At 46.4% G+C, this 19169-nt stretch overlaps 1 protein-coding gene across 1 annotated transcript in view; it reads left to right on the top strand.

The window, feature by feature from the left end:
• Positions 1–19169, top strand: part of DNAH11 (dynein axonemal heavy chain 11) — a 4227155-nt gene that overhangs the window by 3042128 nt on the left and 1165858 nt on the right. Inside the window, exon 56 of the mRNA XM_069648254.1 lies at positions 12369–12602. Coding sequence (XP_069504355.1) covers positions 12369–12602 — 234 coding nt within the window. The remainder of the gene's footprint in view (positions 1–12368; positions 12603–19169) is intronic.

The raw sequence follows: 19169 nt of genomic DNA, 5'->3' as shown, positions 1-19169 counted from the left end.
ACCGGTTCATGCAGTAGACGGGACGTCCCTAGCCTCTGGACCAATCTTACAACAGACAGCCACGTTGGAATTAGTCATACAGGAAGTCCATAGAGAGACCATGTCATTTGATCTCATAGCCTCGCCTCAGTTTGGTGTTATCCTGGGCATTCCTTGGCTAAAGAGGCACAATCCTCTGATTAACTGGGGCACGGGTCAGGTCTCCTTTGAATCAGAAACGTGTCAATACTACTGCCTGCTCGGGACACCTCGGGTTTCCAGTCCCGCAGACATCCTAGGGGTAGTCGCTTCTTTAGCCATAGAAGACATATCCGACTCCCAGGATACTCACATGATAGGGGCGGTCACGAACAACATACCTCCTGAGTATTATGAATTTCGGGCTGTGTTTGACAAAGGCTATGGGAAGGTCTTCCTCCGCTTCGATCCTACGACTGCCCCATTGATTTAGTCCCGGACGCCCCCATCCCAAAGGGGCGGATCTACTCCCTAACCCAGACAGAAGAGTGAGTCCTGCAAGAATACATACAGCAGGCCCTGCGTCTGGGTCACATTCGCCCATCAACATCCCCAGCTGCAAGTCCTAACTTCTTTGTGCCAAAGAAGGAAGAGGATCTCCGTCCTTGCATTGATTACAGGCGTTTGAACGCCATCACAGTAAAAAACCGCTATCCTATACCTCTCACTACCCCATTGTTAGACAAACTCACTCATGCCACGATCTACACCAAACTGGATCTGCGGGGAGCGTACAATCTCATACGCATGCGGGAGGGAGATGAATGGAAGACGGCCTTCTGCTCACGACAAGGGTTGTTTGAGTACACAGTTATGCCGTTTGGCCTCTATAATGCTCCTGCTACGTTTCAGCGCTTCATGGATGACATATTTGGCGATATCCTGAACGCTTACGTGGTAGTGTACTTAGATGACATATTGGTTTTCTCTTCCTTCCTCGATGAACACATCACGCATGTCAAGGAAGTGTTGTTGCGTCTTCAAGCCAACGCACTATTTGCTAAACCCGAGAAGTGCATTTTCCACACCAGTCAGGTTGAGTTCTTGGGGTTCCATATCTCTCCCGGGGGTCTCTCTATGAATCAGTCCAAAGTCCGGGCAATTAACGAATGGCCAATTCTGACCACACTCAAGCAACTGCAGTCATTTTTGGGTTTTGCCAACTTTTACAGACGATTCATAGCTGGGTTCTCCTCTATTGTAGCACCACTCACTGTGCTCTCTAGCCCTTCAGTCCCCTATGTCTGGTCCATGACACAACAAAACGCCTTTGACTCTCTGAAATCTATGTTCACCAATGCTCCGGTGTTACAACACCCTGACCCTGAACTCCCGTTTGTTCTCGAGGCAGACACATCCTCCTATGCACTAGGAGCTGTACTGTCCCAACCATGTCCTGCCACTGGTCGTTTGCATCCGATTGCATTTCACTCTTGTAAGTTCACGGCAAGCGAATTGCACTACACAGTCACAGAAAAAGAACTATTGGCCATTACGGACGCTCTACAGACCTGGAGACACCACCTCCAGACGGTGGTGTTCTCCGATTATAAGAATCTCCAAGACCTTGCCTCCCTGAAATATACAAACAGCCGACAAGTACGTTGGCATCTCTTCTTTGCCGCGTTCGACATCGTGGTCAAACATAGACCTGGTGTCGGGCATGGGAAAGCAGACGCTCTGTCTCGTTCCCCTGGGGGGGAGGTTCTCCCATCCTTGCCTGAAATCTTGTTGAGTGAGACTCATGTAGTTTGTGTCTGCACACCATCACCTTCATTACAGTCCACCAAACGACAGTGGGTCTCCCGCTATCCACAGTCACTAACAGAATGGGATCCGGTTATGCAGGATGGGCTGCCCTTTGTACACGGGAAGCTTTTTCTTCCCACAAGTGAAACCAGGAACCTGGCGTTGGAGTGGTCTCATGATGCTGCCATTAATGATCACCCCGGGCAGCATTGTACTCTGGAACTACTCAAACACTGGTGTTGGTGGCCGACTATGAAACGCGACGTACAGAACTACGTCAATACCTGCTCAGTCTGTGCCCAGGGCAAGTCACGCAGGGGCCGACCTTTGGGTCTTCTTCTTCCTCTCCCGGTTCCTCCACGTCCCTGGCACACGGTCTCAATGGACTTGATTACCGACCTGCCACGTACACAGGGTTTCGATACTATTTGGGTCGTTGTCGACTCCTATACCAAACTGGCCTGTTTTGTACCATGCAAGGGGGTACCCTCTGCCCCGGTCTTAGCCAAGCATTTCTTTAGGTCTGTCTTCTGTCTCTTTGGCCTGCCCCATGTTTTGGTGTCCGATCGAGGAACACAGTTCACCTCCCGTTTCTGGCGGGCCCTCACCTCTCTGTTGGGTATTGATGCTCATTATTCCTCTGCTTACCATCCAGAGAGCAACAGGCAAACCGAGAGGGTCAATCAGACATTGGAGCAGTATCTACTCTGCCTAACGTTACAGTATCAGGACACTTGGCTTAACCTCTTGCATCTCGCCGAGTTTGCTTATAACAATACATTGCACTCTGCTACTGGGTTCTCACCTTTCTTCGCCCTCTATGGCCAACATCCCCGTACTCTTCCCATTCCAGACTTCTCCTCTTCTGATACCCCCGCCGCTTCGGCCTGCGCTCGGGATTTGGTCTCAGTCCATGCCCAAACATTGGTCCACCTGCGTGAGGCCCAATCCTCCATGAAAACCGCTGCTGACAGGAGGAGGGCGGATGCGCCTGCATACAAGGTGGGGAATGGGTTTGGCTCTCTACCCGCCATTTACACATCCCTGGCTGTCGCAAACTTCTCCCTCGCTTTGTGGGTCCATATGAGGTGGTCAAAGTCCTGAAACCGGTGGCTATGCGCCTGGCGGTGCCCCCTGCCTGGCGGATCCACCCGGTTTTTCACGTTTCCCTGCTTAAACCATGCTCTGGCCCAACTGATTGGCTCCCCCTCCTGCCCCGGTCTCTGTCTCGTCCCCCGATGTATTTGAGGTGCGGGCTATTCTGGGTTCCCGTATACACAGGGGCGGGTTGCAGTATCTAGTTGCCTGGCTGGGGTACGGCCCTGAGGACCGCTCCTGGGTTGCTTCCCGGGATGTTTAAGCCTCCTCGCTTGGAGGCCCTGTTTCACCGGGAGCATCCTTCCAGCCCACGCGGTCGTGGGCCTTTGAGGGGGGGCTCTGTCACGCCCTCTCACACAACCCATCTCTCACTTCCCCCCTCACACCTGTCTCCCTCATCAGGCGCTTCTCGCCGTCGTATTTCCCATCCACACCAGTGGGGGAAGCACGGCAGGCGGAATACCATGTTGGGCGGACCCGCCTCTTTTCGCCCTTTTCCGCGTTGGCGGTTGCCATGGCGCTTCCTGCACAGCCGGCGACGCCAGGATACCAGGACATACCAGCAGCCCCAATCGCTGGCCACATTGCGCTCCACGCAACGTGCGCGAGCAGTCACGTGATGCGTCATGTGATACCGCTCGCCGCTTCAAAAGAAGACGGCAAACAAGACTCTTTGCTTCACAGCTACTTCTACGGAGGACTGCCAGGCGTTACCTTTGCTTCTTGTTTCTCTCCTTGCTTCGACCTTGGAACGCTTCTTGGAACTGCTCTTGGATTACCCTTGGACTCTGGCGTGCTCTCTGATTTCCTGGACATCTGACACCTATTTGTACTCTGGACTTGCTTTTGGATTGCCCTTCTGTTTTTGCAACCCTCGGATTGCTTCACGTTTTGCCGCGGATCCAGTCTTGCCCCACCAGGTGCTTTCAGGAGTGCCAACTACATCATCCCAGCCTGCTGTGGGTTCCCCTGCATAGGTTTCTTACCTACACTCCACCCCTTTTAGGTAAGCTGGTGTCACTGCATCTTGTTTACTCCTTCTGCCAATTGCCAATTGCCTTTTTGAGTGTTTCCTTGATTATAACCCTTTGCCTTACAGCACTCAGGGGTCCTTCCAGCGTTCCCGATACCAGGCTGATGACGACACTCCCACCTGTGGCCTCAAAGATTCCTAGGGCAGTATTTTACATTCTGCTCGAGCGGTACTTGGGGACGGAGGCATTACATAACTGCACGACCATCAAGTCGGACCCATCAAGTTAGAACACATCTTCACATCCTCAAAAGTTTCTTGCACATGGGGTACCCACTGCCAGCTGTTCTCCTTTCTTGTGAGGCTCCTGGGGGGCTCAGAAAGAGTGGCAAGATTCCGTATGAAGCGCCCACTGTACATTACCATCCCCAGAAAACTGTGCATCCCCAACACGTTCTCCGGGGACTTGGCCTCCATGATGTCCTGCACCTTATGGGGATCAGGTGACACACCGCCTTCATTGAACACAAAGCCGAAGAATTCTATACCAGCTTTGAGAAACTCGCACTTTTCTCGGTGGAGCGTAAGGCACAGTGTCTGAATGCGTTCAAGTGTCTTGACCAAACCTGCCATGTGCTCCACCTCTGACCTTGCAAATGCCAGGATATCATCGCTGAAGTTTAGGACGCTGTCCCGGTCCACTAAGACACCCCTGATGATGTTCTGGAACACCTCGGCAGCCGACAACACCTAAAAACCGAGGCACTTGTATCTGTACAGCCCCTGGTGTGTCGTGAAGGTGGTGATGTATGTGGACTCGGGGGTCCAGAACAACTTGGTGGTACCCTGCCCGCAAGTCCAGTTTGGAGAAGGACCTTGCACCCTGCAGTGCAGTGATAAGGTCATCAATTGTTGTGGTAAGGTGTCTCTCCCTCTTGATCACCTTGTTGGGCAGCCGCATGTCAACACATATCCTGACTGAGTCATGCTATTCAGGCTTTTGAGGAATGACAATGGGCAACACCCAGGGTGTCGGGCCTTCCACCTTCTCTATGATGACCAGATTCACGAGATTCTCCAGCTCTTTGTCGACCAGCACCCTTAGATGAAATGGGACTCACCGATTTCAGGGTGACCAGTTGGATGGACTCGTCAATGTGCTGTCTCACAGGCTCCCGACCATATGACTAATGCTGACAAACACCTCAGCAAACCTTCTGAGGATCTCTTACACATATTCTACACATACGCTGTAGGTGAAGATCACTATTCCCAGCGCATCCGCCGCAGCGCAGCTCAAGAGGTTGTTGGCACTCACATCTGTCACATAGAACCTGGCTCTGATCAGACTTCCGCCATGTTCCACCTGCGACACAAACACCTCCACAAGCAGGATGGGTTGATCACACCCAATTTTGAAAATGCGGGCCATCGGATGCTGCAGTGCCTCAGGGTCTTTCAAGGCATCATAATGCACTCTCACCATGACATTGACTGAGGCACCCATGTCCACCAGCACTGGCACTGGCGAACCATCCACTCGCACCAAGCACTTGGGCTGTCTCCTGGCCTTTGCCTTCAGAACGCTCACACTGGAGATAAAAAAGTGGTCTCTTCATCCTCTTCATCCTTCATCTCCTGGCCTATTCCTTCCTACTCCTGATCAATGAGGACCACATTTGGCGGGCGCTGCTGCCTGAAAAATTTGGCTCAGATGGGACCTCTCTGGACCACCACCAGCAATGGAGCCTTGCACATGTGTGCATAGCAGCCATCGGTGCTTACCAGAACTCGGAGGAGGACGTTTCTCTTCCTCCAACCCGGTAGTTAAGACATTTGGCGGGCCTCACCAGGCTCTACCCGCCTGTCAAGAAGCCCTGTGTGGGACCTCATCATAGTGTTGGGCGCCTTGGTGCATGAACCCCTTGAGCCAATGGCGTCCGTGGACATCCTGTCACCATTAAGACAGCCCTCTTGGTGGGTCTTACATCTGCATGCAGTGTCAGCGAGATCCAAGCTCTTGTGGCCTCTGAGCCTTAAACTACCTTTCATAGGGACAAGGTGATCTTTAGAAAACATCCTGCGTTCTTGCCTAAAGTAGTCTCTTCGTTCCACCTAAATGAGGAGATAGTGCTATTCACTTTTTTGTGGACCGTAAGGACAAGGCTCAGAGGGTCCTGCACTGTCTAGATGTTAGGCGAGCTCTAAAATTCTACCTTGATAGAACCAAGAACTTTCACAAATCAGAGGCTCTCTTTGGTGAGTAAAGGCCAGGATACCAGGCTTTTAAGGCCTCCATAGCAAGGTGGATGGTTGTAGCCATTAAAGTGGCCTATGGGGGACAGCACAAGCCACTTCACAGCAAATATGCATGCACACGCTATCAGAGCCAAGGCCACAGCAGTCGTGTTCCAGAGGCACCTTTCTGTGGCAGGTCATCAGCAGGGGGGCCACTTGGGACATTACTTCTGCCTTTTGCAAGCCCTACTCTCTGGATGCCGGCTCTAGATCAGGCGCGGCCTTCGGACAGGCAGTATTAAGGAACTTGTTTTTTTAAGGAGGGTCTCCTCTCCACCCTAGGGCTGCATTCAGTTGTAATCGCCCATGCAGTATGGAGGAAAGGGGACAGGACGTAGGAGTAATTATAAGTTACTCACCATAGTGACTAACATACTCCTAGTCCATAGTGCCCTTTACTCCATACGTCCCACCATCCTACCCCCTAATAAAACTGGTGTCATTAGGCAATGGTAATATTGTCAATGTGTCAATGAAGACTGAGGAGTGGCGCCGGTGGGTGGAGTCAGGGAAGTGCATGCTCCTATGCCCCTATGCTCCTAATGCCAACACAAAGTCCAGCCACCCTCACCCCCACCTACCCTACCTGGAATAAAAGGCGACTTAATAAACGCCTGTTCTATGGTAACCCATGCAACTGAAATAGCTGACATAATCCAAAATGAGAACTTAGATCTCCTGGCCATTACAGAATCCTGGCTTCACCCTGCAGCAGGACCAGCTATTATGCTAGCCATCCCTGATAAATACACCCTTATACGCATGGATCGCACCACGTCTAGAGGTGGCGGCCTTGCTATAATTGTCAAAAAATATCTAGCCCTAAGACTCTCCTCACCCCATAACACCAACTCCTGTGAAGCCCTCACAGCTAAACTTACCATTGCCAACAATCAAACTATCACTATCCACCTGATATACCGCCCACCAGGCCCCATAGGTTCTTTTGAAGAAGACCTCATGAACCTATTATCTAACAACCTAAAAAACTCTACTCAATGCCTCATCCTAAGTGACTTCAACCTTGGATTCAATGACTCACGTGACCCCAATGCCCTAAATATTAACAGTACGCTTGTGGAATTAGGATTCACCCAAAAGATCACAGATCCTCCACACATCAAAGGCAGGACCCTCGATTGGATTGCCGAACATAACTGCCCAATCACTATTACTTCTACAATGCCCCAGCTATGGTCCGACCACCACTTGGTATCTTTCGCCCTAGAAGCCAAAACACCCAAGAACAATAGTATCCTAGCTCCTACCGCACTGACCAGAAATAAAAAAAATGTCACCCCTGAAAATCTTATCCCCCTCATTCTCCCCACCTTAAACTCCATCTCAGATCAGTCTGACCCAGCCTCTATGGTAGAAAAGTACAATGAAGTGATGCTTGCCACTTTGGACGCTATCGCACCACTGAAAATTAGGAAGAGCAAACCCCACCAACACCTAAATACCTGGTTCACACCCCTATTGAAAGACATCAGACAAAAGACACGCCTCAGTGAAAATATTTGGAGATCAGACCCTTCAGACATCAATCAAAATAATCTGAAGAAACTAGCTACCCTTTACAAAAAAGAAATCATCCTTGCGAAACAAACCTCCTACAATTCCCGTATCACCCAAGCCAAATCCAACCCTAAAGAATTGTTCGCCATCCTAAACGAAGTAGAATCCCCGCTCCAATCTCCCGACTTCTGCCTCAAGGATAAGAACTGGTGCACAGGCATACAAAATGCTCTTGCCAATAAGCTAACAATGCTCCAGGCAAAGATCAACAACAAAAAAGCATTTATAAGTGTCCCAAATATTGTCAACATAGGCACACCCTCCAAGGTTACCACAAACTCATTACCAACTCTGAAAACCACCCCTTCCCCACCTACACTAGACATCCCTCCCTTCCACTTTCGCAAAGTGTCCACTAAAGAAGTCGAGAAAGTCATCCTCACTCTCAAACCCTCCAATTGCCAGGGCGACCCATGTCCAGCCCAAATCATAAAAGACGCCGCCCGCTCACCCTTCATTACTAAACTCATAAATGCTTCTTTGACATTAAGTACCATACCCAGCAACCTGAAACAATCCTGTTTCCTCCCCCTCCTCAAAAAGCAAACCTTGGACCCCTCCATCCCAACCAACTACCGCCCCATAACCACCGTGCCGTTCCTACTGAAAATCCTAGACAAAGTAGCTTACCTACAATTCAGGACCACCTGGAACTAAACCATCTCCTGGGAGTTCGACAGTCCGGCTTCAGACCACAGCATGGGACTGAGACGGCACTCCTAAACCTTAAGGCCCAAATAGACACACTAAGAGATAAAGGTACGACCTCACTCTTACTACTCCTTGACCTGTCTGCCGCATTCGACCTGATAGACCATGCAATACTCTGCAATCATCTGGTCACGGCAGCCTGCTTCTCCCATGAAGCGGTTGCATGGATCCAGTCCTTCTTAGATAACAGGACAATGCGAGTCTTCTCTCCTCTAGCAGCTGCAGACCCGCACCTATTTCATGCGGCGTACCCCAAGGATCATATGTATCCCCTACCTTTACAATATTTTCACAAAGCCCCTTTTCGATGATCTAGACGATCTAGGTATCACCTACACTAACTATGCAGATGATACACAGATCCTCATCCCGTTGACGGGAGATTATGACAAGGATTTGGCCTTTGTGAACAGAATCTACCTTATCATCCAGGCATGGATGGCCTCCCACGGTCTATGCCTGAATGATGACAAAACTGAACTCCTCATTCTAGGCACCTCCTCTAACATCAAAAAACTAGGTCCCAACTATGATTCCTTCATAATTGACAACACCACCATTACGGTGGCCAAAGTAGTTAAAACCCTCGGCTTCTATTTAGACTCCACACTCACCTTTGGTAAACAAGTGAGTGCCATGGCCTCAGCCACTTCCTACACCTGCAAGTTAATCTGAACAGCCAAGCCCTTCTTCTCTCCTAATAACTGCATCATACTAGCAAGAGCACTTATCCTGTCGAAACTTGATTACTGCAACGCCCTCTACGTAGGTAGCAACAAATACATCACCGCCAAAATACAGACTCTTCAAAATAATGCCCTTAGAGCCGCCCTAAACTTCCCTAAAAACGCCCATATTTCAGACCTCAGGAGATCTACTAACTGGCTTTCCACTAAAGACAAAATCCTCCTCAAAACAGCATCCCTTACACACAAATGCCTTAACCAAGCAGCCCTGCAATACATTATAGACAGATTCACCAGACAAACAGCCTCTCGCCCCTTAAGAAAAGCCAACTCCAACCTGTTACTAGTACCCAGATTCAAACTCACTAAATCTGTTAAAGCAGCACAACACTGGAACTCCCTTCCCCCTGCTCTAAGGGAAGATCTGCCCTACCGGCAATTCAGATCCAATCTGATTCAACTGCTAAAAGAACATGATGCCTAACTTCACCCCAATGTCATCTGGGATCTCATGTATATTTTGTATATTTGACCTGCTTTATTTATATGTTACACCTGTATTCTTGTAAACGTACTGTATATATTTCTGTGATTCCTTGTCTACAGCATTGTAACCGTAGCTGTACCACTATGTCTAATCTACAACCTGTAACCTAAGCTGAACAACCCTCTTGCTGCCTTCGCGCCCGAATACCCTTGGGTCTGGTGCGCTATATAAATAATAAAACAAACAAACAAACAACCTCTAAATTTAAAGGGGAAGAAGATTGTTTCTGGTGAAAAAGGTTCTTTCTCATGGCTTAGGGGGACGCCCATGCAATATGGAGGAAAGGGGACTATGGACTAGGAGTACGTTAGTCACTACGCTGAGTAACTTATAATTTATGTGCCCACTGGCACCTTCCTTCTTGCTTTCTCGTGATTTCTCTCTCTCTCTCTCTCTCTCTCTCTCTCTCTCTCTCTCTATCTCTCTCTTACTTTCACAAGACTCACCCGGACAGCAGCACGTTAACAAGTGGTCCTTTCTGGTTATGCGGGCCTGAGGTCAGGATCTCACTACCTGCCCTTTGCACACCCTTGACCTGGCACACGTCCTGTTCCGACTGCCAATAGCAGCCTGTGGAATGCTTTGCTCTGGTTAACTGGAGACATGGCTCCCTAGCCATAATGCAACCGCTCACAAACACTGTGCCAGCCTCTCTGCATGCTGCTCTCCTCTGGTCCGTGGATCCTGCTACTCTCTGTTCCTTGGCTTCTCTGGTCCAGACACTATTCCCAGCTCGCTCTCTCACCTATGTAGATCCACACCTTTTATTGTTGGAAAAACAGTCAAGTGGAATCAGGTGTAAGTGATAATGATATAATGCCTGACCTTGCCTGACTCTATCAACAGGACAACTTAAGTTATTTCTACAGCTAGTTCCCCTTACACCCCCAATGTTATTCCTATGGGAAATCTTCACTACTCCCGGTTGCCTCGTCCTCGTCCCAGTATTTGTTGGAAAGGGGGAGGTAGAGATGAAATGGGTTTGGAAATACCGCATGAAAGCTGAAGGAAAGGGTTTTGAGGTAGAATGGGCGGCACTGCACCAGCCGATAATTACAAGTTATTAAAACCAATCGCGTGAAAGAACTTGAAAGGGCTGCATAAGCAGTGTATCTCATGTGTCCGGCCCTTGACAAAGGACTCTCTGACTCTTAGTTATAGTTACAGAATACAGACAAATAATCCTAGAGGTTTCCATTAGGAGGCAGAGTGCCCCTTGAGTTATTTTACTGCAACTGATTCCTCTTGTGGCACTCCAAGTCATATATTCAAGATAGGCTGAGGTGGCAGAATTGGCTGGTGGGGTGTACCTGTCTGTGTCCATCTCTACACATAGCAAGGTAGGCGGCAGAGCTTTGGTAGGAAAACAGTCAAGACGTTGTGGTGCAGCCATCCCATCCTGCAATGGTAAGAAGGAGCCATTAGGAAAAAGGGTCCAATCTCCCATCCACTTCATTTCATTCTGTCAAATATGTTAACCTATGGGTCGCTTATGTAAGTGCAATCTAGATATTTTGCTCACAGACCAAATATTTATAAAGATATTAAAAATCAGATGATATTTCCTGAGAATAGATGAGTGATATATGAGTTACGCATGTTATGTGAGCAAGCTTAAAACAGCTTCACCATAAAAAGCAAGTGTGCTTCATCATTGGGTACATTTCAGGATACCGTCAAACAGATAGTCCTACTGCTTCATAGCTCTTTTATTAATATGCATCGTTATCATATCAATGAGCCCATGATTTATTGTATCTTCTTAAATCTGCATCTATTCCATTTATATAAAAAACATCCCAATGCTAGACCACTTTAGGAGACTTGGAGGACTATTATTTTGGGGGAAAGTGCTGCAAGTGGTATCCATATACTGATGTTTGCAAGAAATGTGGACTGCTTTGTAACCCCTATGATGTACTAAATCTGAACACTTATCTTTTATTCGTCAGAATGACTTAGATTTTTCTATTTTCAGTAGCTGTATTTGTGTACCGATTATCAATTGGTGTTTAGTAACACACTAGCCTTCTGTTTTCAATTTATTTATTTTATTTCTTTGTACATTTATAGCAGTGCACACAACTCGTGGACATCTACCTGCTAGTTACCATGAAAACAGAAATAGATCAGGATTGGTCAGGAAGGAGTGAGTGAGATCCATTTAACAGGAGAGTTTTTAAATGCTGCCTGAAGATGTTGTGGGAGGTTTAACCTCGCAGGTGAGGAGGTAGTTTATTCCAAAGAGCTGGTGCCCGGACAGGGAAGCTAGAACCCCCCGCTTTTGAACGCTTGAACCTAGGCATGACCAGGTGATGGTTGAACGCAGTTCTTGTCAGTCTTTCCAAGACTTGCCTTTTGATTTTATTTAACAAGGTTCCTGTAAGGTTCATTCTTGCTAGGTCAATAAATGGTGCAATCGGGCAGGTGGTGATGTGTTATCGGCCTCACTGATTTGTCTGATGGCATAGAATGTATCTGGTCTCGTTTACCCACAAGGAATCTGCAATCCTTTTTGATATTTTATGAACACAGAACGTTTGAAGACACTGATGACTATATGTCATGCAATTCACTTTTGGGGAAATTGTGAAAACGGAAGATCTTGCTTTTTTTGTTCAGATAGACATGTTTACACAGAATGTATACACCTGCAAAATGTGTTCTCTTCGTGTGTTTAAGGTGTTTCTCTTTCATGTTTGTTTTGTAGCCACAACTTCAGGAATCTATTAGTCTCTTCATGGCCTATGTGCACACCAGTGTCAACCTGATTAGTGTGAAATACCTCCAAAATGAGCGAAGGTACAACTATACCACGCCAAAAAGTTTCTTGGAGCAAATTACATTGTATAAGAGCTTGCTGGGGCGAAAGCGAAAGGAGCTGTCCCTGAAAATGCTGCATCTTGTAAATGGGATTCAGAAACTGCAAACAACAGCTTCCCAGGTGAGACGAAATGTCAACACTGTGTTATTGCACCTGCGTCTGTCATCAAATAACTTTTTCAATCTTATCAACCAATGGACATCCGCCCACTGTTAATTCCGGGTGTATTTTGTGGTTGTCCATAAATCCCGCTACTTGGCTGCTGTCTGTAACATTTCCCACCCAGTTGGCAGCATTTCATCACTAGTTCTTCTGACCGGTTCCACTGTTAATTCCCCTATAGCTTTATTGTCTCTGATCATTATCTACACTGAATCAGTACACTTACTCACAGGGCTAAACCCACAGAATACAGAGCAAAATCTCGCACAGTATTTCCTCTTGTTTGTGTGAAACTTGAAAACGGTCCCATTTTTGTGTGTGCGTTATAGAACCCTTTCCATGTTTTAGTAAGCTTCATTTGTACGTAAGATAACCATTTCCAATTTTATATACTATTCTCACATGAGCACATTTGTCTAGTCCAGGGGTCTACAACGTGTGGCTCTCCAGATGTTTTGGACTTTGACCCCCATGATCCCTCACCATTGTATACGTTGGCTATGGCTGATGATTGTTGTAGTCCAAAACATCTGTAGAGCCAAAGGTGGCAGACCCCTGGCCTAGTCAGTCTTGTATGTGTTTCGTCTATTGGGTGTCCTTTTTTGTAAAAGAATTGAAATGATGAAGCCGGACTCGGCATCGAGTTGGATTAAGAAGTGGAGGAAGAAGGAGACGTTTACTTTCCAGTGGGGAAACATTTGGATTTCTAGGTGCAGCTCTTGAAGTAGAATAGAATGCCTCCAATTATTTATGGGGGTTGGTTCAAAGTGCCTACAGCAAATATTGCCTGATAGGAGAGAGACATTGGGGGATGACTCGGTATAGAAGAGATGCCAGGGATTACAAAGGGTTTACCAATGCCACAGGAGGAGGAGGAAGCAAATGAGGAGGCATGGCTGTTGAAGGAAGTACTTGGGACAGATGTGTTGCAATGAGCTTGGAAGGTGACTGTGGAGGACTGCTGTTTAAATAAAGGAAGAGGACATTGTAGATTGGATTCACTGCAGGATTTGCAAGGCTATGCCTTACTATGCTTTGGAGTTGGAGGAGAGGTGTTGGTAACTTAGCAGCGAGATTATATGGTAGGGGTATAATATGTGTGTAGCATCATGGAGAAGGATGAAGAGGGGTCGAAGCTAGTGGTGCTGTGGGAGGCAGAAGTAAAACAGGTGGAAGATAACATAGGGACCCCTTAGCTGATGTCTCAGAAGGATGAGACATGGCTGACAAATGTATTGCTTTCAGATCTATGAGAGTGCCCCTCACCATGAGTCCGCAGCTCATCCAGCAAGCAGGACATGAAACTGAGAAAGGGGGATGGAAGCACAGTGATATATATATCTTATTCAAGATGACAGCCAGAGCATCAAATGCAAGGTTTGCATATTGAGGACTTTATCAATGCAGAAGCACATTATTCAGAAGCACAGGCTGGTAAGTGCCAGAGCAAGCATTTCATATTCCAGTGACCCCCACAATTCCAGAGATGTCAGCATTTGGGACATCAATATGGGTGTATCTGCTGGTTCCTCACAGGAGGATACACTTGTTTGTTCCAGAACAGCCTTGGGTCTTTCTGCCTTATGAGTATGCCCAAGAACCTCTGCATTCTATGCATACTACAGCAGTGGCACCATTCACCATCAGGGCCTTTTTTACCCCCCCCACTCCCCACTACAGCTGCTTGTTGGTGATGGTAGTCTTGTGGTTGTGTAGCAATTTGTGCATCACACAGGGACCGACTGATGTGTCATGCTGGAACACACTGAATGTACTGCTAGATGACCAGATCAGTTGGGGAGCTAAGCCCCACGACAGTAGAGAGTACTGTAGAGAGGCAAATGTACTGTAATGAATCAGGAGTAATGGTCAGAAACAGAGACATTGTAGTGGTTGTTATAAACGTTTATTAAGGTAAAAAGAGGATTGGAGAAAGGTCTTCCTGGCACTAACACTATTAGGGTTTTCCTTGCCTCAACGCAACTAAAGGATGTCAGTATGTGTCCCGGGAGGATAGCTCAAGGGCAACGTGCTTGCCTTGGAAGCAAGACGACATAGAGCACCGAAACCTCTGGGTGTTAAGCGCGTTATAATTAACCTATCATATCATATCATATGTCCAAAAATATAACGAGTTCTCCATCCTGTGTACAAAATCCTATCCTGACCCTTACAAGCTAAACCTAAGTAAAAAGTGAAAAGGGAAAAAGTCTTTCAACCGTCCATCTGTAATCTTCTTTAATGTTCCAACATTAAGTTCCAAAAAGTGCAGAAATGAACAAATGATCAAAGTTCCCCAAGGTTTACCATCTCCCAGAGTGATGTAGGAAGTTCTTCCCTTCCCTCGAGTGTTTAGCTTCTTTTAAGCTCTCTCTACCACAGTTATTTTGCTTGGTAAAAGCCAACTCTCTAATCAAGGGGGTATGACCGCCTTCCACTAGCATCACACATTCAAGGGTTCTTTCTCACCCCTTGACTTATTTCACAGTTTGTTATAGTTCACAGTTCTTTACAGATTACAGTTATTTTACATGTATTCTACTGTGGGGGCATTTTTCCCTTCCCCTAGATTTCATACTCTTAAAATGCAGATCTCCAGACTCGCATTTGCTTTGGCCTGGTTGTTCTCTTGCCAGGACTTCATGATATTTGACATCACATTCAAGTCGGTCTTGTATACTTTCCTGGCATGTTACTTCTCCTTTCAGGTGTAGGTCTCCAGACTTGCCTTTACGATGTTCCACACATATATTTGGGTGCAAGTTTCAAACTCACCCAGTGCCTGGTTTAGTCTTGTGCCAGGACCTTTCAAGCTGCCTTTCACAATGTAGATGGCTTTCAGATGTGCACACATTACTAGGCAACCGCCTTGTCCATATCCTTGTTATCCATTCAGTTAATGTGAACCTTCACTCTCTTGTTCATTATTTTCATTTTTTATCACAGGGCTTTCCGCCTGCTTTAGCAGACACCTTAACGTCCCCCACGGTGCACAGCTTTTGCCCTGAAGTGCCCCAGAGCCCCTTCTCTGCTTCTCACCAGGTGTACTGTATCTCCTGACAGCCTCGCGCTCTCCGCCACCTCATCATGGCAGACCTCTGGCTTCCCTCCAGCAGCCTTCCAGCATCAGGCAGCTCTGTGCTTGCTTTCCAGCTTCCAACCAGCTTTGGGTACAGAAAGGTTCTCTCTGCTGCATCTCTCTCTACACGGCTCCCCTATTCACACAGCTGATGGGTATTTAAATGTACCGCTACTATGTAGCTGCGGCCAACAACTAGAATGCAGTGTAGGTTTCCTGGTTCTAGTAATCTTCATCACCCCAGTCTTCTTTCTCGACTCAGTATTTTGGTATATTTTGTCAGAAGGAACCCTGATGTCAGTATAAGATGGCTGGATGGGTTCAATACCACAATAGGCTATGACATACTGTGAACCCAGTGGGGTGTTATAACCAGGATGGAAAGATGGGTGTCACATTTCTTGCAACCTGTCTCTCTCCTTCTCATGAGGGTCCCCTGTCTCATATGATCCTCCCTCGGGCCGCCAATCCCAGGGTCTGGATTAAGTAGTGGATGCCCTTACTTGGCCATATCGGAAGAGAAGTTCCCCAGAGAGGGAGTGATGACATCGCTGGATTCATCACAGTACCCTTTGTAGGTGACTGGCTGGGCCTTTGGAAAGAGAACTCTGAAAAGAGGCAGTTATAGTGACTGTGGTAAGCCTCAGAGAAAGAACCACCATACACTGTGAGAGTGGCTCTCCAGTCGTGGGAGAAGGTCACAATGTTAAAGGGTTGCACACTCTTACTCACAGCCTAAGGTTTTGGGGAAGAAAGTCAACCATATTCCTCATCGGAAGTTGCACCTCTGTCTGCAGAATTGTACAATGAGAGAAAAAGTTGATTAAGGAGTTAAAGGAGTTCATCGAGAATCAATTTGCTGGAACAAATGTTGGCCTGTGATAGCAAATAATTGTAAACTTGCAATACTGATATAACATCCTCCAAAACAGAAAAATAACAAATTATATTGCACCTGTTCTTACATGGTTGCAGTTTTCTTCTGCAGCGTACGAATCACTGCCCGCTAAGAAAGTTCCCATTTAGTCATTCTTCTGACATGGATAAAAGAAAGCACATGGTGGTGAGGAGCCAGGAATGAGACGCAGACACAGAGGACACATTATTTTGGTTATAGGGTTTGGAAAATGCCTCACTTTCCCTCTGGTAAAAGGTATTTTCCCTACCTCAACCAAAACTAAGAGTCTGTCCATTGTCAAGATGTCCAAATCAAAAGGATGTTTTGTGTCTGCAATCCATTTCTAGCCCTCACACTAAAACTAACTCTAAAGTGCTAAGGCAATTGTTTCTGATTCTCAAAGTGCAAAAATATTCAGCCCCAACAAAAGAGTACAAATCAAACAAAAGGGTCTTTGTGTACAATATACACAGTTCAAGGGAATAACACTCCTTCCCATGTTTCTCTTCTCTCCAATGAAATAACACAAGAAAGTTCAAACAAAGAATAACCAGGTTCCTTGTAGCCCAAGAGGGTAACTCCCTCTTCCTGGTGCTTTCACAGTTCCAGGGAACTTCTCCTTTCCCCAGATGTATTATTCTATGCAAAACAATTTGCAATTCCAAAGATATAAATCATTCTTGGGTTTCTTTTCTACTAATTGAAGTTTAGGTGTGGGTCCCTGACTTTCAGGTCACCTGGTGTATACACCTGCCAGGATTTTCCTTAGCTTTAAGAAACAGCTCAGAATTTCAAGGGCATGGGTCCTCATTAACATATCACTGTTGGTCATCACACACATTTCACTTTGCCTGGTATACTCTTCTGCCAGGACTTATATGAAGTATTTATCTGTTTTACCCAAAAAGAGATATTTGTCCATTGTTTGTTTCTTACTGTAGTCTTCTTTTTTTTCACATATGCAAGAGATTGAACCGTAAATAGGTGATGAATCGTATAAGCGTCACCTCACTTTGTTAAATATGGGCAAGGGCAGTTAACATCAAAACTCTGTGAGCTGAATTCGCTATAGCGTGTCTTCACCCCTGAGGTGTCCAGTTAAAGTACCAAATACAAATGGATCGAATGCCAAAGGGTTGACTCAATTTGACCTAAAACAAAAGGATCGAATTTTCTTTTCTTTTTTTTTTGGGTTTCCGTTTTGAAAAAAAAGCATTCGAAACCTTGACCTAGAACACATCCTTGTGGCATTTCAGACCATGTCCCACTGAAGTGACCTTTTTTAATATACCATAGCCATTAGGCATAGAGGACATTTGGTCAAATGTATATATGATATTGTCCATATGGGGCAGTACCGTATCTCTCTGATTTAAAAAAAAAAAAAAAAAAAAAACATATAACAGGCCAGGGACTGTACTTGCTTTGTAGATTGCTACCAACCCCAACACTTTATAACCTCCTCTACGAGCCATATATCTTTTTATTAGCTGCCACTTTTTCAAAATGTTTGCAGTAATGTGATCTTCAAAAAACTTCTCAGTAGGTAGTGACTTTATTGGGAATCCTAAATAGATATATTTGCTCACCACCTCCAAAGGGAGCTGACCCAGTTTCCAAACAAATTGACCACCCATACTGCGTTTACTATTAATTTATCAAGACCTTAGTTTTTACTGTATTAATACTTAAAGGGTTTGTTGCAGCATAGATCCCCAGGAAGGTGATTGATCTCTGCAAGCCAATCAACCTTCGGTCTATAAAAACAATGTTGTCGGCGCAGAGCAGCCAACGCACCGGCTCAAGGCTGATCCGTGGGGGAAAGGTACGAACAAAGCTGAAGGCGGTACCCAGGTCTGAAATGTACATATTGAACATGGGGGGTGCCAGGCCACACCCCTGCTTAAGGCCTCTGTTGGTGTTTATTTTACTTGTAAGGCAGCCCTCCTGATTCAATCACATAACGACCAGTGTATCAGTGTATAGGAGCTGGATGAAGTACAACAAAGTTGGGTCCACGCCCCAGTTTCTCAGGTTGGGATACTGAATCAAAGACTTTGGAGAAGTCAATGAAACAAAAGTATAACTTTCCATCCAGATCTTTCAAAGTTTCCCCAGTCAAATACTGCAGTGCGTACAGGTTGGTAATAGTGTTATGACCCCTTCTGAACCCTGTTTGAAATTTTCTCAGAAGGTGGTTCTCCTCCGCCCACTATGACAAGCGCTTTAACAAGAGGGCTGCAAATATTTTTTGATCTACAGTACAAAAAAGCAAGTACTCTGTAATTACAAGCGTCATTCCTGTCTCCACTCTTAAACACAGGAACAAGAATTGACTCCCTCCAGCTGTCAGGGATACGGCCACTCTTTAAAATGCAATGAAGTAACTGTGAGAGGTGAGTGGCCCAAAACTCAGGGTCTGTAAACACCACATTTGCTACTGTATCAGGCTACAGTGCCCTCGATGATTTCAAGTTCTTAATTATAATTAATACATCTTCCCAATCCCATCCCACAAAGAACTCAGCAGGTGGCCTTACAAAAACCA

The sequence above is a fragment of the Ambystoma mexicanum genome, chromosome 2q, assembly GCF_040938575.1.
Source record: "Ambystoma mexicanum isolate Mex_15411 chromosome 2q, UKY_AmexF1_1, whole genome shotgun sequence".
NCBI classification, from domain to species: Eukaryota; Metazoa; Chordata; class Amphibia; order Caudata; family Ambystomatidae; genus Ambystoma; species Ambystoma mexicanum.
Note: the sequence above shows the minus strand (reverse complement) of the source record. Positions and strands in the feature narration are given on the sequence as shown.